We start from the raw sequence: 27,987 nt of genomic DNA on the forward strand, positions 1-27,987 counted from the left end.
AACATGAGGATGGGGCAGGCAGCCTGCAGGTCACCCTGGGCAAATGGGGTCCTTCAGAGGGGACTCTGCAGCATTTACTTAAACATCTGTCTATGTCTAAACCAAGTGGGCATCATTGACAGCTCAGCATCCAATAACACAGAACTGAAAACCACCAGCCCAGGGAGACTTGTTTCCCATCCAGGCTCATAATACTGCTGTGTTTTAGGGTTTTTCTTTGGGGTGTGTGTGGTATGAACAACTTCACATATTTATGCTTGCAATACAAATCCTGCACATAAACAGTGGTGAAAATTAAAATAATCAGTTCTCAGAACTGAGAGCCCACTTGGGTTCATCAGGTGTTATTTCCTTCACACAGTGGAGGCGTGGTCTCAGATGAGGGAACGCCAGCAGGTCTAAATTGAGACACATGCGGTCAGCCAGGGACCTGAGGCTCCAGCTCCTCCCTACCAGGGGGACTCCCAGCTCAGGCAACACCACCCATGGGGCACAGAGCTCAACTGACAAGCCACACAAGTGGGAAGCCTAACTAAGGCCCAGAGGGAAGCACTGACTGTGGACAAGGGCAGTTTCTACGATAAGCCAGAGGAGACAAGGATCCCTGCCACCTCCCTCAGGAGTCAGTGACCGAGCCCCTGGCTATTTCCCTTGCCCACCCTTCCTGCCAATTTGGGCAGTACTGGGCCAGACACCATCCCCTCAGTAGTATCTCATGTGTCCCAGCCACCCTGGCCGGGGGCTCAGCCCCTCAGCCTCACTCTAGGCCTACCTCCTTTGTGTGTGGCTGTGAAATAGGTGTTTTTCATTGCTGGACAGGAGGAGCCAAGTTCTAATTTTTCCTCTTATGTCTTCAACACCTACCAGGTTTGCTTTAGAAAAAACAATTTTCTAAACAGCAAACTGCTGTTGCATCAGATTGAGCTTTATACAGGGTGTGATGTTTCTAAGTGAAAGCTGGCTGGAGTAGGGGGAGGGATGCCTAGTCAGCTGGGGAGCATTTGATTAAAGACTTGGGGGAGACCCTCACTCTGAAACTCCTGCCCAAAGCCCCCTCCTTCCTCCCTTCCACACAGCCACAGGGGCTGCAGCAGGCCTCTAAAATCATGGGGCTCCTGGGGGTTCTAAAAACTGCAAATGCGGGGTCCAGGGAGGCACCTGTGTCTCCACAGTGCCCAGGGGGTCTGACACAAGACACAAGGCTACCTCCTATCTGGCAATCACCAATCCCCCTCAATTCACATCCAAACCCCATCCTCTTCTAAATGGTTCCCCCTTTCTACTGGGGTCTAACCACTGTCCCATCAGGCCATAGAGCCAGGATTTTGTATTCTCTATTTCCCCATTTCCCAGGCTCCTGGAACGCTTTCCTTTGTGGAATTTCTTCCTCTCTCCCTTCCCATCCCTGTAGCCCACCCCTTCATCTCCAGGCCCCACCCTCTCCCCAGGTTGCAGGACCCCTCACCTCCAAGCCCTGCCCCTTCTGAGTGCACAGCAGCTTCTCCCTCATTTTTTAAAAAAAGATTTTATTTATTTAGAGAGAGGGGAAGGAGGGAGAAAGAGAGGGAGAGAAATATCAATGTGAGAGAGAAACATCAATTGGTTACCTCTCATTCGTGCCCAGAAGAGGGACTAAACCCATAAGCTGAGCACATGCCCCCACCAGTATTGAACAGGTGCCAACCAACTGAACCACACCAGTCAGGGAGCTTCTCCCTGATTTTCTTGCACCAAGAGCCCCCCACTCACAATCTTCTACAGCTCCCCTCACAGTGGAGGGTGGCTGCCTCTGGGCTCCCCTTGTCCCATTTTGTTTCTGCTGACTGGGAGCTTCCAGGGCAATACCCCTGAGAGAGCACAGATGAGTCCCTTTCCCCATGTCCCCTTGGACACCACATCCCTAGATGGAACTGGACACCTCAATGGCTGCTCCATGTACAGCCTTCAGCTGTCACAGTGTATCAGGGGAGGGAGCTACAGGTTGATCAGGTGCCCCTGGGCTGGTCCTGACCACCTGCAGCTGGAATAAAGAGGTAGAGAGGGGCAGCTGGCTCCTTAAGGAGTGGGGGTCAGGGAAGCCAGTGGGCAATGCCTGACAAGTTCTCCCAAGCCCTCCCAGCAGGCATGGCCTTGCCCTGTCCACCCAAAGGGAAGAATATGAGAGAGGAGGCTGCTTCTGCTGGGAGGGGGCTGTTTCAGGGTCCACTCCGAGAGCTCTTAGCCCACAGCCATTCCTCCTTCAGAACACCAGCCTCTCCCCACCTCAGTAACTACACTGTGGCCTCTCCTGCCCAGAAGAATTCAGGATGCAGCTGCATCTCAGGGACCTTGACCACTTGTAGAGTGTGAGGAGGGCCTGGGTCTGAGTGACAACAGAGCTGTCCTGTTAAGGGCCAGAGGAGGAGGGGACAACCACAGGAAATGGAGAGGCACAGCTCCAAGACTAGGGACCAGGCCAACAGGCAGCAGTAATAATCACCACTGTTCTGTCTCCTAGTCTGAGCTCCATATGTACACTTAACTTCAACTGCCCACTGTACCCTAACACCGTGGCTTGGAGCCCCACACCGGAAGGGCACCCACCCCATAGGACCTACTTCTCTCGAAGATTCTGCAGCTCCTTCCTGATGTCCGCATCCTCAATCTCTGAGTCATTGTCACTGCTTATGTAGGATGACTGGGAGTGGAAGGAGGTCACACTGATGGTGGGGACCTTCACACCCATCTTGCTGGGTGTCTCTGGACCTGGAGAGCCAGCCCTTGAGGACCTGTGCAGAAAGGCAGTGGCCTTCTTCACAAGGTCACTAGCCACACTGCCACCACTGCCAGGCAGGGAGCCATGCTTCAGCATAGGGCGCCTCTTACGTGGGCACTCATCCCCAGAGTCACTGGACATAGGCTCTCCAGGACAGACCTCGATGGAGGAAGCTGTCTGCACACGCCGCAGGGCCAGCTTCATATCAGGGCTGTGGGGCCCCTCCTCCAAGTACACATCAGGTGGGGCTGAGTACCGCAGGCTGTGTGGAGAGGCCAAGGTCCACTCATCCTGGGTGCTGACTACAGAAAACCGGCCCACCGTTTTGGCTGGTGAACTGCCACCTTGCTGTCCTGGCTGTTTCTGAGGAGACCCTGAGGCCAGAGCACCGTGAGTCTGGGGGTGGCTGGCCTCGCTGCCCTCGGTCAACATCCTGGGGCAGTGCTGCATGGGCTTGGCTGCAGTTTCCCTGGGGACCCCGCCGCTCTTGTCTGTGAGCTCCAGATGTACAGGGATGGCAGAAGCAGGGGTATCCTTGGGAAATAGAAGAAAGGAAAAGATTCCACGCGATCACCAGCAGAGAGCAAACTCCCCCAACCAGCTGAGCATCTCAACATCTCATCACACAAAACTACCTACCTGAGGGACACTGGGTGCTTCAGGTGAACCTGAGGCTACCCATCCTCCATCACAGCCCAGTATGTTGCTCAAAGATGTTGCTGCTGTCAGAACATTAAAACCATTACTTGGGTTGGTGCCGAGGACAAAGGCAGGAATGGCTCAAGGCCAGCAGAATCATGGTGGGAGGAAAGCCAATGGGAGGGAAAGGGAGTCACAGTGAGAAACTATCCTAACCTCCAGCCCTCTAACTTCACAGGAGATGCCCTAGAACCTCGGGAAGGGAGAAGCCGTAAGCCCACTACCACTCAGGTCCCTACAGGCACATGTTCCAGGCCCTTGAGCACAGTCAGGCCCTCTACACACCCGACGGTGTTACCCTGTCTTACCTGCCATCTCTGTCAGCTGATGGCATCACCCTATCTCTCTCTATGTCCTAATGAAAAATGGGTTTCGTGAGGTCCTGGAAGGAGCAGATAAACAGGGCTGATTCCTAGCCCTGCTGCTCCTAGGGAAGGTCTAGGCAAGGTCCATGTCATGTAAGTCTGTCTCAGTTTCTCTGTCTACAGAATGGGATCACAGCATATTTCTGACCTGCTTTTCCAGAACTGTGGTGAAAAGTGAATGATAGAGCAGGAGCTGATGTGTGAGAGACTGGCCTGAGCTGAGACCCACACATGACAAAAGAAAGACATGGCAGGCCAGAGCTGTGTGTCAGCCCAAGCAGGACTAACATGCTACAGTGAGGTAGTGACAGGGGCTAAATGAACCTTCAACCAGGCTAAGGGGTGGGGGGGCTGTCATCCATTTCCACAGTGGGCTTTCTATTCTTGAACACACACTGAAGCATCATGAAAGGCTCTGCCACGTTTGGTTCCCACCCAAGGTGCTGTGTGATGAAGGGTAGGGATGCAGAGTGCTCTGAAGAAGCAAGGAAAAATGGGGCATCTCATGCACAGTGGGGACAGAGCCAATCGACCTGGGGCTCATCACCTGTCACTGGTGAGGATGCAGCCTGCTCCAATGCCACCTCTAGCGCAGGGGCCAGTTCTGACTTGTCCAACTGGAGGAAGAAACACAAAGGAAAGAGCCAGAAGCCTCACTTACTGACATCTCTGCAGCTAAACTGCAAATCATCTCCTCCCATCCCAGGGCTAGGCTCCCTGTCCTGAGGCTGGAGCAGGGCCCCATCCCAGGAGCTCCACACACATCACTGATGCCAGCCAGTTCCTGACCCTGCACCTGCATACCCCATGTTCCCAAACAGGCCACTTGTTGCAAAACACACTGGCAGGTCAGGCTCATAGATGGGACTTGAAGAGCAGGACAGGCAGGCTGGGGTGAGGCAGCTTGGCATGACCAGACTTGATTTGGCCCCCCACCTCTGTCCAGACCCCTGATACTGGACGACACCTGTGGGCAAAGCCAGTACTCACCACAAACTGTGAAGGCAGGGTTGGGTCCCCCCTGGATGCCTCTATGTAGGGCCAATCCCCTCTCGGGGGCTCTAGGATGAAGTCTTGGTCACCTATCTCCACAGGGGTCCCTGCTGAGGCTGAGGAGGTGGGCACATGCTCCTGGTAGAGCAGGTTCCGGAGCTTCTCATCAAGGCTCTTGATGGTACTGTCCATGAAGCCCACTCTGGGAAGTGGCCCTTCCCCATCTGACTCTAATGGTTGGGGGAAGGTGGTGGGCCCTAGTGGGGGGCTTGGGAGCTGGGAGGTAGCCAGGCTGATGGCCCCCACCACATTAGAGAGTGGAGGTAGGGACTGGCCCAGGGCAGGCTGAGGGGTCCTGCTGGAGGCACTGGGTGCAGGGGTTGGAGCTGGCAGGGACTCCACCTGGATGTTGGCTTCCCTGGCTGCAGCAGGCTCCCTGAGACCTGTGGGGTGATGAGGGACCTCTGTGGGGGAGGTGCAAGGCTCTCTGAGTATATCCGGGAGCCTTGCAGCAAGTTGGGGATCATCATAAGTCTCTGCCAGTGGCTGGGGGGTCTCAAACTCACTGACCATCTCCTGAGAGGTCACTGGGCCACCTGCCTGCATGGCCAACCCCTTTGCTGGTTCTAGCTTGGGGCTGGCAGCTGGTGCAGCCATTTCCTGGGGCATCACATTCACAGAAGGGGAGGATGGCACCAAAGGGGCCGATGTGCCCCCAGGGGTCTCTTTGGAGCCTGCTTGGTTCAGAAGATGCAGACCAGCTGGGATGCCAGGTTTTTCCTTCAAGGACAATTGGTCTTTACAGGGTGCTGCATCTAGAAGAAATAGAAAAAATGGCCCTGTACTGGCTTTCCCTGGTCCTACTGATCTGGCACTTCACTGGCCAAACACATGCCCTCTGTGGGGTGACAGCACCCCCAACACCGGTCTCTTCTTTTCTCTGATGCATCACCTTCAAAATAGGGAAAGTTTTAACAAACGTAGTCCCTAGAAAGAATTATAATTTGGCTCAATACAATAGACTTTATAGCAAGGGCTTCTTAGAGTAAGATAGTTGTCTTACTCTGTCCATATTTTTAATAGAAAGTAGTAATGTTAAAAGGAACATTACCATTTTTTATTATTCTGTTTTTCATTTTATTGTTGTTCAAGTACAGTTGTCTGCATTTTCTCCCCACTGCTCCCCACCACCCCAGCCATCCCACCTTCCTACCCTGACTCCACACCCCCCTTGGTTTTGTCCATGTGTCCTTTATAGTTGTTCCTGAAAACCCTTCCCCCCATTATCCCATTCCACCTCCCCTCTGGTTACTAATATAGAATTACTCTGAGAAATCATGATAAGCATTCAGCTTTGAGCATCTTACTACATGGCATGAATTATGTATGTATTTCCATTTAAAGAGTAGTTAATGTTGAAACAAGTAATAAAAGAATGCATACCTTAAGTTGGTACCAACTCAAACAAGTAAAACTTTGTTTTGAAACATTTTCTTCCAATGAAAAATAAAGCTTTTGTGAGACTACCATTACATCTACTTAATATTTACAAAAACACTTTCTTAAACTTGGCTGCAAAATGGAATCACCTGGAAGGCACAGGAGGATGATGGTGGGTCCCATCCACAAAAAAATCAGATTTCACCACGTGAGGCAGGGCCTACCTAGGCTTCTTTAATCCTGTTGGTTTTTATCTTTTTATTGTTTCTTTCTCCTTTTCTCCTCTCCCCTCCCCACACTGCACTATCTACGGCCTCCAGTAAGATACTGAAAATAAGTGGTGATGATGTGTATCCTTATACTGGTCTCCACTTCAAAGAGAAAGCATTCAACACATTGCCAATTAAGAATAATTTGCTATTGTTTTTAAATAAAAATCATCTGTCAGGTTAAACAAATTCACTTTTATACCTATGCTCCTATTATTTAAAGGTATTAATGGACAAACACAGGGAACACAATGTGAAGACACACAGTGAGAACCCCATGTGATGACAGAAGCAGAGATTGCAGTGATGCATATACAAGCCAAGGAATGCCTAGGATTGCCAACACCAGAAGCTAAGATAAAGGCATGGAACAGGCCCTTTCCTAGAACCTTCAGAGGGTGCATGGCTTGTTGACACCTTAACTCAGTCTTCTAACTTTTGTAACTATGAGAAAATACATTTTTGTTGTTGTAAGTTGCCTAGGTTGGGCTACCTTGTTATAGCAACCTTGGGAAGATAATATACAGAATCCATAAATATGAAAATATTGCCTCAGAAGAAAAATCAACTCAAGTAAGTAATAACTGACTGAGTTCCAGTGATGGTGGTGAAAAGACTGGCAGATCCTCTCCCCTCAAAACAACCATAAAACTGGACAAAACACTTATTGCAAAACAACATTTATTTCAGGGCTTTGGAATGGCTCAAAAGCATACAGCAAATCAAGGAGCATTTATTTAGTAAAAATTGGTGAGCTTTGGATAAGAACAGTAGGAGTCTGGTTATGCTTCAACATGACAGCCCGGAGAATTAGAGTGAAGATGTTGTCTCCAGAAGCCATTATCAGTCTAAAAGTTCCCACTCCAAAAAAATTTAAACACAAAAATGATACATGAAGATATTCTCATTGCAAAATAATAAAACAAGTAAAATGGAACTCCACACTGATTCTCTAATCCTTCAATGTTATCTTTTTCCTTGGACATTATTACTATAGCTATACAGAAACAAATAATTTGCTGCTTATTTTGATATTTAAATAAAGTCACGCTGTATTATATAAAATAGTCATTAATGAATACTTAATTTTATCAAATGCTTTCCTCCACCTACTAAGATGGTCAAATCTATGTCTCTGACAACCACCCATCTGCTCTTTGGTTCTGAGTTCAACTTTTTTTTTCTTTAGAGTCCACAGATAATTAAGATCATACAGTGTGTGTCTTTCTCTGGCTTATTTCACTTAGATAATGCTCATCCATGCTCATCCATCCAGACTTCCATGCTCATCCATGTGGTCACAAATGGCAGGATTTCCTTTTTTAAGGCTGAATAAATAATCCATTGTATATTTACCACCTTTTCTTTACCCATGTCTTGGCTATTGGAATAATGCTGCAATGAACACATGGGTACTGATATCTTTTCAAGATGGTGATTTCATTCCCATTGTCTATACAGCCAGAAGTGAACTGCTGGGTTATAAGGTAGTTCTAGTTTCTTTTTCTTTTTCTGAGGAAACTCCATACTGTTTCCCATAGTGGCTGAACCAATTTACATTCTCACCAACAGTGTACAGGTTTTCCTTTTCTCCACATCCTCTCCAGAACTGATCTACTATCTTTTTAAAAATAGCCATCCACACAAGTGTCAGGTGATGCCACATTATGGTCCTGAACTGCCTTTTCCTGATGATGAATGATATTGAGCATCTTTCCAGGTACCTGATGGCAATTTATATGTCTTCTTGGAGAAATGTGTCTTCGTGTCCTCTGCCCATTTTGTTTTTTATTTTTTAAATTAAATTTACTGCAGTGACATTGGTTAGTAAGATAATATAGGTTGCAAGTGCACATTTCTATGATACTAGTGTGCCCACCACCTGAAGTAAAACCCAAACCATCTTTCATCACCATGGTAGCCACACCCTCCATCCCTCACCCCCTTCCCTCTGGCAACCACCACAATGCTGTCTGTGTCCATGAGTTTCAGCTTTACATGCCACATATGAGTGAAATCATATGGCTTTTAGCTTTTTCTGACTCACTTATTTCACTTAGTATAACATTCTCAAGGTCCATTCATGTTCTTGCAAATGGCAGTATTTCATGTTTTCTTATGGCTGTGTATATGTACCACATCTTTATCCAATCATCTATCAAAGGATGCTTTGGTTGTCTCCAGGTCTTGGCCACCATGAATAATGCTGCAACGAACATAGGGGTGCATGCATGTTTTTGAATTTTGGGGGTAGATGCCCAGAACAGGGGTTGCTGGGTCATATGGTAACTCTATTCTCAATTTGTTTAAGAAATACCAGACTGCTTTCCATAGTGGCTGTACCAGTCTACATTCCCACCAGCAGTGAATGAGGGTTCCCTTTTCTCCACAACCTCTCTAACATTTGTTATCACTTCTCTGGTTGATAACAGCAACTTTAATAGGTATGAGGCATTATCTCATGGTAGTTTTGATTTACGTCTCTAGTGAGATTGAACATCTTTTCATGTACCTGTTTGTATCTGTTCTTCGCAGAAATGTCTGTTCAGGTCCTCTGCCGTTTATTCAGTTGGATTGGTTGGTGTTAAGTTTTATGAGTTCTTTAAATATTTTGGAAATTAAATCTTTTTCAGAGCTGTTGTTTGCAAACATTATCTCCCATTTTGTCAACTGCCTCTGTTTTGTTCTTCCTTTCTTTTGCTGTGGTTTCTTTTTAGTTTAATATACTCCCAATATGTCCATTTTTAAATTGGATTATTTGCTTCTTGCAGTGGAGTTGTGTGAGGTCCTTATACACTTTAGATATTAACTTCTTATCATATATATAATTTGCAAATGATTTCTCCGATCCCTTAGGATGCCTTTTTACTCTGTTGGTGGTTTCTTCTGCTGCGCAGAAGCTTTTTAGTTTGATATAGTCCTTCTTATAATTTTTCTTTTGTTGCCTGTGCTTTCAGTGTCAGATGCAAAAAAAAAAAAAATCATTGCCACAACCAATATCAAAGAGCTTTTCACATTTTCTTCTGAGAATTTTATGTTTAAGTCTTTTAACCATTTTGAGTTGCTTTTACTTAAGGGTGTAAGATAGGGATCCACTTTCATTTTTCTGCATGTGGCTACCCAGTTTTTCCAGAACACAATTTATTGAAGAGACTATCTTTTCCCCATTGTGTGCACTGGCACACTTGTCACAGGTTAACTGATTATATGTGCATGGGCTCTCTATTATGTTTTATTAGTCTAAGTGTCTGCTTTTATGCCAGTACCCTGCTGTTTGATTACTATGGCTTTGCAATATACTTTCAAATTAGGAAATGACATGACTCCAGCTTTGTTCTTTCTTAAGATTGCTTTGGCTATTTCGCGTCTTTTGTGATTCCATATGAATTTTCTAAGTATTCTTCCTATTTTGTGAAAAATGCCACTGGAATTGCACCGAATCTGTAGATGGCTTTGGTTAGTATGTACATCTTAACAACATTAATTCTTCCAATCAAAGAACACAGGATATCTTTCCATTTATTTCCATTTTGTAACCAATGTCTCAGTTTTTAGTGTACATGCCTCATTTCCCTGGTGAAATTTATCCCTAAGTATGTTACTGGTTTTTTATGCATTGGAAATGGGGTTGCTTTTTTCATTTATTTGTCTGATAGTTCATTATTAGTGTATGAAAACAATTTCTGCATGTTGAGTTTACATCCTGAAACTTCACTGAGTTATTCTACTAGTTCTAACAGTTTTTAGGAGCATCTTTAAGGTTCTATATACATGATTATACCACCTGCAAACAAACATTTTTATTCTTCCTTTCTGATTTTCATGCCTTTTATTTCTTTTTCTTTGCCTAACAGCTCTAACTAGGACATTCAGTACAATATTGAATACAAATGGCAAGAGTGAGCATTCTTGTCTTATTCTTTTTTTTAAGTTAAAATCTATACTGACTTTTCCCCCTTTTATTGAATTTATTGGAGTGACAGTGGTTAACAAAATTATATGTTTCAGGTGCACCACTCTACAACACAACATCTATACACTGTATTGTGTGTTCACCAACCCAAGTAAGTCTCCATCCAACACCACTTATCCCCCCTCCACTGACCCCATCTCTAGCAATCACCACACTGTTGTCCACGTCAATGAGTTTTCTTCTTTTTGTTCAATCTTCCCACCCAGCCCTCACCCTCCATCAGCTTTCAATCTCTTCTCTATTAGTCTGTTACTATTTTGCTTGTTAGTTCATTTTGTTCTTTAGATTCCACATATGAGTGAGATCACATGGTACTTGTCTTTCTCTAACTGGCTTATTTCACTTAGCATAATGCTCTCCAGGTCCATCCATGCTGCTGCAAAGAGTAAAATTTCCTTCTTTCTTATGGCCAATTAGTATTCCATTGTGTAAATGTTCTTAGTCTAAAAGGGAAAAGCTTTGAGCTTTTCTTCACTGAGTATGATGTTAGCTATGGGTTTGTCACATACGGCTTTTATTATGGTTCAGGTACATTTCTCTTATACCTTATTTGTTGAAAGTTTTTAACATGAAAGGATGTTGAATTTTGTTAAGTGCTTTTACTCTATCTATTGAGTGACCATGATTTTAACCCCCATTCTGTTAATGTGGTGTACCACATTTGCTGATTTGGTTATACTCAACCGTCCTTGCATCTCAAGAATAAATCCCATGGTCATAGTGTATGATTATTTTAATATACTGTTGAATATATATTGCTAGTATTGTGTTGAAAATTTCTGCATCTACATTCATCAAGGATACAGGCCTATAATGTTTAAAATTTTTTTTCTTTTATTAATTCTAGAGAAAGGGCGAGGGAGGGAGGAAGAGAGGGAGAGAAACATCAATGTGAGAGAGAAACATCAACTGGCTGCCTCTCATACACACCCCAAATGGGGACCAAACCTACAACCCAGGCATGCACCCTGACTGGGAATTGAACTTACAACCTCTTGGTCTGCAAGACAACACCCAACCAAGCCACACCAGCCAGGGCAATGCACCAGGCACTATTTATTCCTATAGTGTCCTTGTCTGGCTTTGTTATCAGGGTAATGCTGGACTGGTAAAATGAGTTTGGAAGTATCCCCTCTCCTTCAACTTTTTTGCAAGACTTGAGAATGAATTAATTCTCTTTAAATATTTAGTAGAATTCACAAGTGAAGTCATTTAGTCATGGACTTTCCATTGTTGGGAAATGACTGATTACTGATTTAATCTCCTTACTAGTTATAGGTCCATTCTGATTCTCTATTTGTTCATAATTCAATCTTGATAGGTTGTATGCTTTTAGGAATTTATACATTTCTTCCTACATTACCCAATATGTTGGAGCATAACTGTTCACAGAAATCTCTTATGATTCTTTGTGTTACTGTGCTATCAGTTGTAATATCTCCTCTTTCAATTCTAATTTATTTATAAGTCCTTTTTCCTAGTCTAGTTAGAGATTTGTCAATTTCGTTTAAGATTTGTCAATTTTCAGTAAACTAGCTCTTAGTTTCATTAATCGTTTCCACTGTTTTTAAAGTCTCTATTTCATTTATTTTTGCTCCAATCTTTTTTTCTTTCTTCAGCTAACACTGGGCTTAGTACTTCTTTTTCCGCTTCTTGAGGTGTGAAGTTAGGTTGTTTGTTTGGGATCTTTCTTGTTTCTTAATGTGGTATAAACTTCCCTCTTAAAACTGTTTTGTTGTATCCCATTAGCTTCAGTATACTGTATTTCCGTCTTCACTTGTCTCAAGATATATTTTTATTTCCCTTTTGATTTCTTCTTTGGCCCATTGGCTATTCCTAAGTGTGTTGTTTAATTTCCACATATTTGTGCATTTCCCAGCTTTCTCCTCCTGTTATTGATTTCCATTGTGGTTGGAAAAGATAACCTGATACGACTTCCACCTTCCTCAAATTGTTAAGCCTTGTGATCTCATAAATGATCTACCTGGAAATATTTCCATGTATACTTCTTAGGTCCATTTGTTTTAAATTTTATTCAGGTCCAATATTTCCTTACTTATTTTCTGTCTGAATGATCAATCCACTGCTGATAGTCAGGTATTTAAGTCTCCTACTATTAGTGCATTCCTGTTTATTTCTGACTGCAAATCTATTAACGTTTGCTTAATATATGTCACTGCTCTGATGTTCGGTGCATATATATTTACAATTGTCCTATCTTCTTGGTTAACTGATTCCTTTACCTTTATACAATGACCCTCTTTGTCACTTCTTACAGATTTTGATTTACAGTCTATTTTTTGTATGATACAAGTAAAGCTACTCCTGGTCTTTTGGTTTACATCAGCCAGGAATGTATTTTTCCTTCCTTCATTTTCATATGCGTGTCATTAAAGTTGAAGTGAGTCTCTTTTTGAGTATATAGTTTTGTCTTATGTTTTTAATTCATTCAGCCACTCTGCATCTTTTCTTTGGAGAACTTAAGCCATTTACATTTAATGTAATTACCGAAAAGTAGTAACTTGTTATTACTATTTTGTTGTTTTCTGGTTGAACTATAGTTCTTTTGTTCCTTTCTTTCTCTCTTGCTTGGCTGCCCTTTGCAACTTGATGATTTTTTCCATAGTGGTACATATATATATATATATTTTTTTCTCTTTATATTTTGTGATTCTATTATAGGTATTTGCTTTGTGATTACCATGAGACTTATATTAAAAATATGGTCATAAAAATCTATTTTGTTAACTTTAATCACTTACAATTTACATCTTTTTATATTGTGTATCCATTAAAAAGTACTGTATTATTATTTTTTTCATTTTTATTGTTGTTCAATTACGGTTGTTCCCATTTTCCCCCATTACTCTCCCCTCCTGCACCTACCCCTCACCCCCACATTCAATCCTTCCAGTCCATTGTCTTTGCCCATGGGTCCTTTATTCATGTTCCTTGATTTAACCCTTCCCCTTCTTTCCCCCATTATCCTCCTCCCCATCCTCTCTGGTCACTGTCAGTTTGTTCTTTATTTCCATGTCTCTATATTATTATTTTAATAATATTTAAATCTTTTCACTAGAGTTAAGTGATTTACACACAACCATTATAATATTATTCTGAATGAGTATATACTTACTTTTATCAGTGAATTTTATACTTTCATGTGTTTTCATGCTACTAATTGGTGTCCTTTCACTTCAGCTTAAAGAACTCCCTTTAGCATTTCTTGGAAAGCAAGTATAGTGGTAAGGAATTGCCTCAGCTTTAGTTTGTCTAGAAAAGTGGTACTTCTCCATTTCTGCAGAACAACGTTGTCAGTTAAAATATCCTTAGATGTCAGTTTTATTCTTTCAGCAATTTGATTGTATTATTTCCACTCCCTGTTAGTCTGCAAGATTTCTGATGAAAAATCTTCTAAAAGTCTTTTGAACATTCTCCAGTAAAAAGAAGAGTGTTTTTTCTCCTGCTGCTTTCAAAACTCTCTTTGTCTTTGGTTTTTGATAGTTTTATTACAATGTGTCTTGATTGAGTCTTCTTTACGTTGAATATGTATGGGAACTAATGAAATTCGTATACCTGGATGTACATATCCTCTTCCTAGAGTTGGGAATTTCTTAAATAAGCTTTCTACCCTTTCTCTCTGTCTTCTTCTTCTGGCACTCCCATTATACAAGTATTACTTGCTTACTGGTGCTCCACAATTCACATAGGCTTTCTTCACATTTTTTTCATTCTTCTTTCTTTTTTCTCCTATGACAGAATAATTTCAAGTGACCGGTCTTCCAGCTCACAGATTCTTTCTTCTGCTTAATCAAGTCTGATGCTGATGCTCTCTACTGCATTTTTGTTTTCTTTCATTCATTGTATCTTCAGCTCCAGAATTTGTTTAGTCATTATTTTTATTGGGTTGGCCAAAAAGTCCATAATATAACAGACACATTTTTCATTTTCACCAATAACTTTATTGATTTGGATATTCTGAACATGTCTGTTATCTCCCACATAGTATAATGTTGACTGTTCTCAATTAATGCCTGGGGTTGATCACTATCAACTTCAACTGGTCTACCTGACCTTGGAGCATCATTTAGGGAGGAATCTCCAGCATAAAACTTGACATACCACTTTTGTCACATTCAATCACTCACAGCACCTTCTCCATACACTGCACAAATTTTTTTTTTTTGCATTTCAGTTACATTTTTACCTTTCTTGAAATAATAAATCATAATATGCCAAAAATGTTGCTTACTTGCTTCCATCTTCAATATTCAGTGATGCAAAAATTCACCAATTTTGATAAGTTTTTAAAAAATGCATGCTGATATAACAGCTATCACAATACGATCTAACAAAATTGTTTTGAATAAAGTTAAAGACAACAAAGTGCTGCTAGATCCTTCTTACAGAAAACAACAACAACAACAACAACAAATGAACTTTTTGGCCAATCTAATATTTCTCTTTCGAACTTCTCATTTTGCTCATATACTATTTTCCCTAATTTTGTTGAGTTGTCTACATGTGTTTTCTTGAAGCCACCAAACTTACTTAAAGCAATTATTTTGAATTTTTTGGCAATCCATGGATCTTCAATTCTTTGAGCATCACTTACTGAAAAATTATTGCTTATTTGGTGGGTTCATGTTTCCTTTCTTTTTTGTTTCTTGTAGCCCTGTGCTGATACCTGTGCACTTCATGGAGCAGTCATCTCTTCTAGTTATTAGAGTGTTTTTTTTCTTTTTTTAGTAAAAGATCTTCACTTGTGAGTGGATGCAGAGACACAGCTGCATGTGGTGTGGTGTTCCCAGGGAGGCCCAGTAGTGTAGTGTCTATGCAGTTCCATCAGCTGGGATCAGGACTGGCAAGGACTGCAGGTGTCTTCAACTGCAGGTGGCTAAAGTGGCTGTGGAGATGGTGGGATCTACAGTGTTGAAGACTGCTTGTCAACTCCCAATCTCTTCTTGTCCCATGGGGATGCTGTGACTAAGGGGAAACCCCTAGGCACCAGGTTCAGCTGTGAGCACTCCAGTGGTAGTGGTAGCACTGATGTCTGATGTACAGGCACCAAGAGTGCATAGACAGAGCAGAGGTCTAAAAGTGCAGGTGCTCACAGAGTGATGGTGACTCCAAATTCTGGGGTGCTGGCTAGCCCCCAGCATTGGTGGCTCCAGTGCCTGAGGTATAGGAGCGTGGAGCTGCCACAGAGCTGGGTAGGGTATGGAGCATGGGTGTACCCAAAGCAGCCAGAGTTCTGGGGAATGAAGTATGCACAGGGTTGGGGGAAGCAGCTGGCAGTCCCAGTCCCAGGGTGGCACAAGAGCAGCTCCTTTGGGGAAGGAGGTGCAATAGCATCTCCACTCTGGAGGGTTGATGGTAGCAATGGCTGTTGCTTACCTTGATGGTAAAAGCTGCCTATGTCTTCTGCAAAGTAGGCCACTGGGCTGTGGTGCCAACTAACACTGTGGGGTCCTCCAGTGTAAATGCTGTGGGGAGCCCATGGCTGTTGGGATTATACAGGGCCTCAGCAGCAGAGGATGATGAGTCCTCTTAGAGCAGACCAGTAGAAACCAGGATGGCCCCTGCCATGTGACTGATACAGATACCCGTCCTTCTTTGTTTCTGTCTCCTAATATCACAGCTAAGGCCATCTCCCCAGAACTACTTTCTGTGCAGTTATTCTGATATTGCCCTATTGCATTCCCACAGGTTCTTAATGGGACTCCATGATCTCTTAGCAGGGGTGTCAAACTCATTTTCACCAGAGGCCACACCAGCCTTGGAGTTGCCTTCAAAGGGTTGAATGTAATTTTAGGACTGGATAAATGCAACTACTCCTTAACAGTTAAGCGAGAGCTTGGTGCTGCCATCAGGTAGAAACAAGGCCCCAGGCCAGAAAAAAACAAGGTGGAGGACCAGATTCAGCCGGCAGGCCTTGTGTTTGCCATCTGTGCCTTAAAGGGATGCTTGTGTTTATGGACAGATGTCTAGTTGTTGTTTTATGGGGGAATGAAGGCTGGTGTCTTCTACTTAGCCATCTTGCTGATTCACTCCTCCCCATAATATTCTCAGGGGTCTCTTTCTCTCTCTGTCTTTTCAATCTGGGCAGAGTTCTCCCCTCCATAGATTAACTCTGGCTGTCCTGAAGGTTAGTGTCTAGGTATGGTTTTCTTTAGCTTTATCCTGTTAAACTTCATTCAATCTCTTGAATCTATAGGTTTTTGTCTTTCAGCAAATTTAGGAAGTTTTTGACACTGCACTTTTTCTCCTCTTCTCCTGGGACTTTAATGACACAAATGTTAGATCTTTGTTCTTGTTCCACAGGTTTTGTTCTTCTTTTTTATTTTTTGTATCTTTTTTTTTCTAAGTTCTGATTGGGTAGTTTTAGGTATTTTAGTTTCCAGTTTTAAAATTTCCATTTGTCTCTTCTTTGCTTATATCTCTTATTTCTTTGCTAATGCTTTCTATTTCACCTTCGTTTCAATAATTTTTGTGATTGGTTCAATCATTTTTTGTAATAGTTGCTTTAAAGTCATTGTCAGATCATTCTAGCATCTATGCAATCTTGTCATTATCATGTGCTGGATATCATTTTCCATGCAAGTTCACATTTTTATGGTTCCTAATTTGACAAGTAATTTTGGATTGCATTGGTTGGACTTGATTAGACCAATTTTGCATAATTTTATGAGATTTTAAGTCTGTTCAAATCCTGTGAGGAATGTTGTTATTTTTGCTTTAGCAGGCAATTGACCTGGTTAGGTCCAAGCTGCAAGGTGCAGCCAGCCTTTTATGAGCTGTGGCTACAATATCAGTTCAATTACCCGTGTCTTTGGTATACTAATCTGATCTGATAGATGTGTATACCACGAACGACCAGTTGGAACTTAAGTGGGAGTCCGTCCATCTATCAATCCAGTTCTCAAAAGTTTTTTATATATGCTAATTAGGATAGGATACATATGTGCACATGTGAAAACAACTTTGTCAGTATGCTTTTCTAAGATCCTCTTTTTCCATGATTTCCCTGGTACTTCCTGGTTCCCTGATCTCCCTTACAGACCTCTGGAGAGAAACCATGCACTTGTACACTCATAAGAAGCATGGCTATAGTTCAGACAGAGAAAAAAAGTAATGGATTTTACTTTATGAAGAGTTATGAACTCTTTGAGCCTCAGCTCCACACAGTAGAAAAAAGGATCTCCTTGCTCACATTTTTATCTCCTGTTACCTGTTGATGCCCCTTAGGACTTTCTGTGGGCTGGGAGACAAGAGGAGAAAGAAAGAGAAACAGGAAGGATCCATCCTCTTCTCTCTCAGCTTGAAAAGTTCCCTTTTCTGTTCTGTAAGATGAAACCAGATGGTGTCTCCTGCAGCTTCTCTGTCTGCACTGAGAGCTCACTCACAGTCATCACATTACCCTGAGCTAAGATTAAGAGATACCAGAAGAAAAACACTAAGCTCAACACTAGCTCAATGGTACTTAGAATTCTGGTGGGCTTCCCCATTCTCCTGCTGCTACTTATTTCCCGAGTACGTAGTCCTATGCTCTGCATTGATTGACCCAGGTCTACAGTTAGGTTCTGGGGAGAACAGGGGTAACAGGACATGCATACATCATTTCACCCAGAACTTGCCCAGTTATTTTTTATTATATGCCAAGTATTTGTTCACAAAATTGATTGTACAAGTAATGTGGGGTACATATTAGTGTCACCTTTATGTAAAAAGAACCTCTGTACCTCTGCCTGAGCACACAGCACTCTGAGATTGCCCTCATGAGGGTACCATGCTCTGAAATACATCCCTCTGTCTGACCTAGTTCCGGTGGTCTTTCCTTCTCCTATACAGTACTCCAGCAAGGCCAGCCTCCTGGCTGGGAATTCTGAGGCTCTTTTTCCATAGTCTAGTGACCTGTTGAAACATCAATGCTCAGCCTCTCAGCCATCCTGTAGAAATGGAAAATGCCCCCAGAAAAATAGCCCAATACTTGGCTCACATCCTAAGCCCCCTTCCTGTTCTGGATCCCTACCTGATAATTCTCCACAGTCTTCAGATTTCCCAATATCTTCAAGCAAATGATTTTTATAATGCATCCAACTTTTTTTTTATCCTCAGGGAACAATTAAACCAAGATAACAAATGTGCCATCCCTGGAGGTGACCACCTCCTTTTTCTTTTTTATAGATAAAGAAATTGGCTCTGAAAGGTTTCTTGAGGTTGGTGCACAGATGAAGGACTAGAGTTTAACTCCAGGCATGTCCTTCTAACCACTAAACCATAATGAAAATTAGCTTTATTTTGTAAGGATTTTTCTCTCCCAGTAAATTGGCTGTATTAAAAACATGAACGCATTCTTATTTTAAAACAGCCACTATAGATATTAAAAGTTATTTAAGGGGGTTGCAATATGGAGGTGGAGTAGGAGGATTTTTCTCGCGCCTCCTCTAAAGAGGGGAAACGACACCCAAAATAACCAACCAAAGACATCTAAAGAATAGACTTCTAACCTTGAGACCAGCGGGAAGGGCAGGGAAACCAAAGGGACTAGCTGTGCTCCAACAGGTGGCAGGCCAAGGCTACTGCATGAGTGTGGGAGTTTCTCACTGTGAGGAATGAAGCCAGGATCCCAGACCGAGCTCCTAAGTGTGGAGCAGTGCCAGAGCCAAGATTAACTGCCCACAAAGCATTCAGTGGTGGAAGGCCACAGGGTTTCTACCTGCTGGGGAGTAATGAAGCCCACTGGAAAGAAAGCCACTACTTTATTCAAGGGGCCAAAGCACAGATTTTCATCCACAACCGCTCACCCTGGGCTCCAGCAAAGGGAGGGCAGTACGGGTTGGAGTTGTCTAAGCAGAGTCTGGAGTGGGAGGCACTGGGGAGAGACATGAGGGAGCACCTGCTGGGATCCCTGTGACAGAACATCCCCAGATACCACAGCTGCCATTTTTATTGAGAAGAGCAAGCTCCTACCAGGGGTAAAACAATTACCCCACCCTGTGGGATACCACTCGTCCCACCCTCTGAAATGCTGCTTGCACCATCCTCTGGCATCCACCTCACCTCACCCTGCATCTTTTCTTCCCTTCTTTTCTTCCCCAGCCTGCATCATAACCCCTACTGAAGAGACAGCAACACAGGCAGTGACTGGCTTTAAGATGCAGCCATTCCATACACTTTTGTGGGAACCACACTGGCACTTCCTTCTTACAGGAGAGCCAGAGAAACACCCTCCTGGTTTACAGCAGGCCAAAACTCTGGACTCTGGAGGCCCTGCCTTGCTGAGTTCAGATAAATAATCTGGGACAGACTCAGACATGTGGCTCAGGGGCAGAGGAAACACCCATCATCTTCCCTGAACTCTAAACAGCATCTCAGCCCCATGGGAGATCTCGAGGGTGCGGAGATGCCCTGATTCTGCCAGAAGGCCTCTGTGAAACAGGTCAGTGACTAGGACTGACAGCAGGCCAGCAAGAAGAGGCAGGCAGAGGTAGATCCAGTGGTGCCTTGTGATGTTTGCTGACCCACCCATGAGCCCTTTGCTGATAAAAGCCTGCCTTGCAGCACAGCTTGGCCCACCCCTGTGGCAGCCACACCCGAAGGAGACAGCCATAAACAACAGATGGCTTGTTGCCTCGAACAGGCTGCTGAGGGCTAGACACAGACAGAAACTGACATTGGCTCACATCAGCCTCAGAAAACATCACAGTCTATCCAAAGGGAGAACCCAACAGGCATGCACTAAACTCTGTTGAGATAAAACCACTTCATTCTTTTTTGTTATTCTTCTTTTTCATGGCATTTTTATTATTTTTCTTTTTTCTCTATTTTTATTTCATATCTTGTATTTTACCCTTTTCTTTTATTACTCTATAGTTCTCCTTCTTTCCTTATGTTTTAATTCTTCCTCTTTCTTTGTTCTTTATGCTGTTTTCCTCTTTCTATTCCTTCCTCTTATTGTTTCTCTTTCATCTCTCCTCTCATAGTCATTTTCTTTCCTTTGGTCTTCTCATATTCTTTTTTTCTCTCACTGTTCTATTTCCTGTTACTCTTTTCTTATTCTTTACTCTTTTGGTGTTGATTTTGCTGTTGTTAGGGTTTTTTGCTTGTTTTTGTTGTGTATTTGTCTTGTTTAGTTTTCTTCTTTTGTTCTGTCAGCACCTGTACAACAATGTACAAGATGTGGTTGGGGTTCAACATCTCATTCAGTCAGCCAGTAGGGAAATACCACAACAAATAGGCGAATAACAATCAAGACTCAAATACAATGGAAGGGTCCACATACCCCCCTCCCCCCAAAAAGGACATTCCTAGAGCATCCAGTTCAGGAGATCCAAAAGAGTGCACCACTGTATCCCCACAACTCCTAACACATAAGGGCACCCCACAACAGAGAGTCAAAGCAGATCTATCTAATACACAGAAACAAACAGAGTCAGATAAAAGAAAAAAGAAACAACCACTAAACAAAAGAAAAGGAGGAATCCCCAGAAGAGCTGAATGAAATTGAGACAGGCAATTTAGCAGACATAGAGTTCAAAGTTATGCTTATAACGATGTTCAAGGAACTTTGTGAGAACTACAAAAAACTTAGTGAGAACTACATCAGTGAGAAAAAGGATATAGAAACTAAAAAAGAGCTAGTTAGAAATGAATGCAATACCTGAAATAATTAGAAACAATTAAAAGCAGCCTGGATGAAGCAGAGGATCAAATTAGTGGTTTGAAAGACAAGATAGAAGAAAATACCCATTCAGAGCAAAAAAAAAAAAGATAAAAGTTTAAACAGAACAAGGATAGTTTAAGGGAACTTAGGGACAACATGAAATGCAACAATATCTGTATCATAGGCATACCAGAAAAAAGTGAGCAAAAGACAGAAAATCTGTTTGAGGAAATGATGACAGAAAATGTCTGGAACCTGGTCAGCAGTTAAAAGTCACGCAAATTCAGTAAGCAAAGAGAATCACAATCAAGATGAACCCTAAAAGACTCACACCAAGATACATAATAATTAAAATAGCAAACTTGCAAGAAAAAGAGAGAATCTTAAAAGCACCAAGAAACAGTTAATTATATACAAAGGAGTTGCCATAAAAATGTCCGCTGATTTCTCAACAGAAACATTACAGGCCAGAAGGGATTAGCATGAAGATTCAAAGTCATGAAAAGCAAGGCCCTGCAACAAAGACTACTTTATCTATTTAAATTTAAAATTGAAGGCGAATTAAGAGCTTCCCAGACATACACACGCACACAAAAAAAAGGCTAAAGGAATCAATTATAACCAACCAGCATTGCAACAGATGTTAAGGAGAAGAAAGATAGAAGGCCATGGGTATACAGGGCGAAAAATGGTGGTGAATAAGTATCAGTAATGACCTTATATGTAAATGAATTATATGATTCATGGATTAAGTGCTGAATGGATAAGAAAACATGACCCATATACATTAGGGTGTCTATAAGATAACCACCTCAGAATAGAAGATTAACACAGGCTGAAAGTAAAGGAATGGAAAAAACATTCCACGCAAACGGAGACAACAGAAAAGCTGGGGTAGCAGTATTTATAACTGACAAAATACACTTCAAAAGAAAGGCCATAACAAGAGACAAAGAAGGTCTCTACATAATACTAAAGAAATCAATCCAACAAGAGAATATAACCCTGGTAAACACATATGCACACAATATAGTAGAGCCTAAATAATATAAAGAAAATCCTGGTGGACTTTAAGGAAGATATCAACAGCTATACTGTCTTAGTGGAGGTTTTTACACCCAACTATCACAAATTGATAGATCTTCAAGCAAAAAACAACAAAAACAGCAACTTTAAACAACACAGTAGATTGATCAAAAGGATTTAATGGATATGTACAGAACACTTCATCTAAAAGAAGCAGAATACACATTCTTCTAAAATGCAACATAGATCATTCTCAAAGACAGACCACATGTTAGGACACAAAATAAGTTTTACCAATTTCAAGAAAATCAGTATCATAATAAGTACTTACTCAGATTACAATGGCATGAAACTAGGTATCAACTACACAAACACACACAAAAAACCCCTCACAAACATTCAAACACCTGGCCGCTAAAAAGCATGTTATTAAATAGTGGATGGGAAACAGGTGTAATAAAGGAAGAAATCAAAAAGTGACTAGAAACTAATGAAAATGAATACATAACAACTCCAAACCTATGAAACACAACAAAAGCAGTCCTGAGAGGGAAGGAAGTTCATAGAATTACAGTTGTACCTCAAGAAGATAGAAAAATCTCAAACAGACAATCTAACCATACACCTAAAAGAACTAGAAAAACAACAACAAACAATTCCCACAGTGAGTAGAAGGAAGGAAATAAAAAAAATGACACAGAGTAAAAAAAAAAACAAGTCAAAAGATCGATGAATCCAAGAGCTGGTTCTTTGAAAAGATAAACAAAACTGACAAACTTTTAACCAGACTCATCAAGAAAAAACAGAGGACCAAAGTAAATGAAATCAGAAATGGAAGTGGAGAATTAATAAGTGATATCACAGAAATAACAAGGATTGTTAGAAAATACTATGAACAACTATATGCCAAGAAAATGGACAACCTAGATGAAATGGACAAATTTCTAGAAACATACAATCTTCCAAAACTGAATCAGGAAGAAGCGGAAAACCTGAATACACTGATAACAGCCAATGAAATTGAAGCAATAATCGAAAAAACTCAATGCAAACAGAAGTCCTGTACCAGATGGCTTTACAGGCAAATTTTACCAATCATTCAAAGAAGAACTAACACCTCTCCTTCTCAAACTATTCCAAAAAATTCAAGAGGAGGAAAGTTGTCCAAGCTCCTTTTACAAAGCTAATAGTATCCTAATTCTAAGACCAAGTAAAACTTAACAAAGAAAGAAAATTATAGGCTAAAATCCCTGATGAACATGATGCTTAAATCCTTAACAAAATATTAGCAAACTGAATCCAGCAGTACATTAAAAAGATCATACTCCATGATGAAGTGGAGTTTATCCTAGGGATGCAAGGTATTTACAAATCAATAAATGTGATACACCACATAAACAAAATATAAGATAAAAATCACAGGACCGTATCAATAGACCCAGAAAAAGCTTGTGTTAAAACTGAACACCCATTTAGGATAAAAACTCTCAGCAAAGTGGGAATAGAGGAATCATACCTCAGCATAATAAAGGCCATACATGAAAAATGTACAGCCAGCATTAAATTCAACGAGGAAATACTAAAAGTGTTTCCCTTAAGATCAGAAACAGGATCGGGATGCCTGCTTTCACCACTCTTATTCAAAATAGTACTGGAAGTCATAACAACAGCAATCATACAAGCAGAAGAAATAAAAGGCATCCAAATTGGAAAGGAGGAAGCAAAACTGTCATTATTCGCAGACTCATGATATTCTACAAAGAAAACCCTACAGGCTCTCCCAAACAACTACTAGACCTAATAAACGAATCTGGCAAAGCAGTGGGATACAAAATACTCAGACATCAATGGCATTTTTATACACCAATAATGAACCATCAGAAAGAGAAACTAAGAAAAAAAATCCCATTTACTATTAACAAAAGAAATTAGGTACATAGAAATAAATTTAACCATTCAGGTAAAAGACCTGTACTTGGAAAATTATAGGATACAAAAGAAAGAAACTGAGGAAAATACAAATAAGTGGAAGCATATACCATGTTCATGGACTGGAAGAATTAACATCATTAAAATGTCCATACTACCCAAAGCAATCTACAGATTCTGTTAAGATACTGATGGCATATTTCACAGAAATAGGACAAATACTCCAAAAATTTATATGAAACCAATAAAGACCCTGAATAGCATTAGCAATCCTGAGAAGGAAGGACCAAGTAGGAGGGATCACAATATCTGATATGAAACTGTATTACAAGGCCACTGTAATAAACATAGTTTGGTAGTTTGGTACTGTCACAAGAACAGACACTTAGAACAATAGAAGAGAACAGAGAGCCCAGAAATAAACCAGTATCTTTATGGTCAAATCATATTTGACAAAGAAGGCAAGAGCATACAAGGGAGTAAAGACAGTCTCTTCAATAAATGATGTAGGGAAAACTGGACTGGTACATGCAAAAAAAGGAAACTGGACCACCAACTTAAATCATACACCAGGATAAACTCAACATGGACAAAAGATTTAAATGTAGTCACAAAACCATAAAAATCCCGGAGGAAAACATTGGCAGTAAAATTTCAAATTATCTTGCATAACAATATTTTTAATGATATATCTCCTAGGACAAGGGAAACAAAGAAAAAATAAACAAATAGAATTGAAGTGTGTAGACCATCTTTTCATATTTTCAAGATGTAATTTTACACTTAAGCATTTTAAAAACAGTTTGGCTATAAACTTAGACTCACGCTTCTAATCCATATACCTGCACATGTGACCTTTGTGAACAGAAATTTGCATGTATAATCTGTGTTTACTTGTAACTTTCTGGTTATATACTGCTTATATCTGTGGATTCAAGTTTCTGAAGTGAATACAATAAAAACTTAGGTCATGTTCAAAAAAAAAAAAGAATTGCATCAAATTAAAAAGCTTCTGCACAGCTAAAGAATGGTCATAAATATGAAAAGGGAATCCACTGTATGGAAAAACATACCTTCAATTATACATTAGACAAGGGTTTAATATCCAAAAATATAAAGAATTTATGATTCAACACCAGAAAAACAATCCAATAAAAAAATAGGCAAAGGACCTGAACAGATACTTCTCCAAAGGGGGATGTACAGATGGCCCACAGACATACAAAAAAGTGCTCAACATCACTAATCATCAGAGAAATGCAAAGTTAAACCACAATGAGATATCACTTCACACTTGACAAAATGGCTACCATTAATAAATCAATAAGCAACAAGTGCTGGTGAGGATGCAGAGAAAAGGGAACCCTAGTGCACTATTGGTGTGAATGCAGACTGGTGCAGCCACTATGGAAAAGAATATGGAGTTTCCTCAAAAAATTAAAAATGGAACAACTCCTCTGACCCAGCAATTCCACTGCTGGGAATATATCTTAATGATCCTGAAACACTAATGCAAAAGAATATGTGTACTTCTATGCTCATAGCAGCATTATTTTCAATATCCAAAATTTGGAAACAGCCTAAGTGCCCATCAGTAAGTGAGTGAATAAAAAAGCTGTGGTACATTTACACAATAGTAACAGTAAAAAAGAAGGAATTCTTACCTGTGGCAACTAACTGGAGACTATTATGCTAAGTGAAAAAAGTCAATCAGTGAAAGACAAATACCATATGATCTTACTCATAAGTGGAATCTAATGATGAGAACATTAGAACCAGAAGCACAGAAACATGGAACAGACATCTCTAAAAGGGGAGGTGGGGACTGATGAAAGAAGGGGGAAGGATTAGTCAAAGAACCTATGTGTGCAACCCATGAACATGGACAGCAGTGTGAGGATTGCCTGTGGGAGTGGGGAGGGCTCAGTGCAGGAGGGTAGAGGGAAAAATTGGAACAACTATAAAAGCATAAACAAAATAATTTTTAGAAGTGAAAAAATAAAATAATACTGAAATTAAATAAATTGACATGACATGAAATGAAATGAAATAATATAAAATAAAATAAAATAAAGAATCACTACAGACAATGCTGCTTCTCCCTTGATTTTTCAGACCAGGTTGGGCCAAGTCCTTTACCAGGTCTATTTGTGGCTCCATTAAGGGTTACTAGGATGACAGTTTTACTATTTGAATAAATCTCCAAATAAATATAATGGAAGTCACTGGAAACATATGATACAAAATTTAAAATGATTAACAGTTATTTTTCATGAATGTACAGTAGTTCCTCCACATGGGATACACTGCCAGGCCCCCCAGGAGATGCCTGAAATTGTAGACAGAACCAACCCCAGATATATTATGTTTATCCTATACATAATATACCTAATGATAAAGTTTAACTTATAAGTTAGGTGCAACAGGTGATTAAAAAAGCATAATAAAACAGAACAATAACAACTACATATTGTAATAAAACATATGTGAATGTACTCTCTGTAAACTTGTACTAATTTTTTTCCTTTTTCACAATTTCACCAGTAGGAGATTTGTTTTTACCATAGATCTTGGCAACCTAATCATACGATTTTTATTTCTTCCTTATTAACTCAAGAACTTTCATCTTTTCATTTAAAGCAACTTACAGCTTCTCTTTGGCACATCTGAATCACCAGCATCACTATGCTTGCACTTTGAGGACATTATTAAGTAAAATAAGGGCTACTTGAACTCAAACACTATAACATCTCAACAATCAACCCGATAACCTACACAACTAAGTGACTAAGCAGCGGGAGCACATAAACCATGGAGACACTGGACAAAGGGATGATTCATGTCCAGGGCAAAATGGAGGACAGTGTAAGCTTGCATCATGCTACTAAGAACATTGCACAACTTAAAACTTAAGGAATTCAGGGGAGATTCAAGATGGCAGTAGAGTAGTTGAGTGCTACATTTACCTCCTCCCAGAACCAAACTGGAATTACAACTAAAATATAGAAAGATCACTTGAATAACTAACAGAAGACCGACTAAGCAGAGAAGTTTTACATCCAAGGATTTACAGAAGACATATCCAGACTGGTAGGATGAGCAGAAACACCAAGAAGAGCTGGCCTTGCACCCACATGTGGTGATTGAGAATCTGGAGGGATATCTCAGCTTCAAAGTTTCCCCTTGAGGAGCAAAACTCACCCCCACCCAGAGCAGCAGAGGCACCCAAATAATACCTGGTTGTGAAAATCAGCATAAATTCTGCCAGGGAGAGACAGAAGTATGCTAAAAACATAGGAGTCTTCCTAAAGGGCTAACTCGCACAGCAACTCATCCTGAACTCTGGTAGACAAGTGGACTAGAGACATGTAAGATGAGACTGGGGTTTGTGGTTTCAAGGAGAGCTGAAGGGACAAGGGCCAGGATCCCTGTGCTGAGTCTCCCTCCCACATCATAGATCCCATCTTTCTTGGGTGGAAGACTACCCTCCTTATGGCATCAGTTTGGGGAAACAGAATAGCCCCACCCTCAAAAATCCCTTGCCATACTACCCTGGGGGGCTCAAACCCTGCTGAGGAGTCAGCTGCTTGGACAGGGGTGTAGAGGTCAGGACAGAATCAGACAGTGGCAGTGACTGAGTTGTGTGGCTCTTGGGCTGGAACCACTCCTTCCTTTCCCCCCAAGTCTGACCAGTGCTCCCCTTTATAGGAGACCCACTAGCAGCAGCCTCCAAACTCCCAGCAGTCTGGCCCTGGTGAGCTCAGGCTCCTGGGAAAATCTGGGACAGACTGAGCTGTATGGCTCTGAGACACTGGTCATTTTCCCATCACAAACCTGAATGGTGCAGATCTCTTCCTTCATAGGGCAAATTT

The 27,987-nt window shown here is 41.4% G+C and overlaps 1 protein-coding gene across 12 annotated transcripts in view; it reads right to left on the reverse strand.

Annotated features, from left to right (window-relative positions):
• WNK2 (WNK lysine deficient protein kinase 2) overlaps window positions 1–27,987 on the reverse strand; it is a 140,877-nt gene that overhangs the window by 44,148 nt on the left and 68,742 nt on the right. For 11 of the 12 annotated variants that reach the window (XM_037041366.1, XM_037041347.1, XM_037041318.1 and 8 more), the window contains exons 19-22: window positions 4,810–5,627; window positions 4,367–4,436; window positions 3,395–3,477; window positions 2,598–3,289 (exon numbers count right to left, since the gene is read on the reverse strand). In XM_037041366.1, the coding sequence (XP_036897261.1) occupies window positions 2,598–3,289; window positions 3,395–3,477; window positions 4,367–4,436; window positions 4,810–5,627 (1,663 nt within the window). The remainder of the gene's footprint in view (window positions 1–2,597; window positions 3,290–3,394; window positions 3,478–4,366; window positions 4,437–4,809; window positions 5,628–27,987) is intronic. The other variant, XM_037041319.1, reaches the window with a different exon arrangement.

This window comes from Sturnira hondurensis, unplaced genomic scaffold (genome assembly GCF_014824575.4).
Source record: "Sturnira hondurensis isolate 20B ecotype Veracruz unplaced genomic scaffold, ASM1482457v3 Scaffold0000460, whole genome shotgun sequence".
Classification (NCBI taxonomy): domain Eukaryota; kingdom Metazoa; phylum Chordata; class Mammalia; order Chiroptera; family Phyllostomidae; genus Sturnira; species Sturnira hondurensis.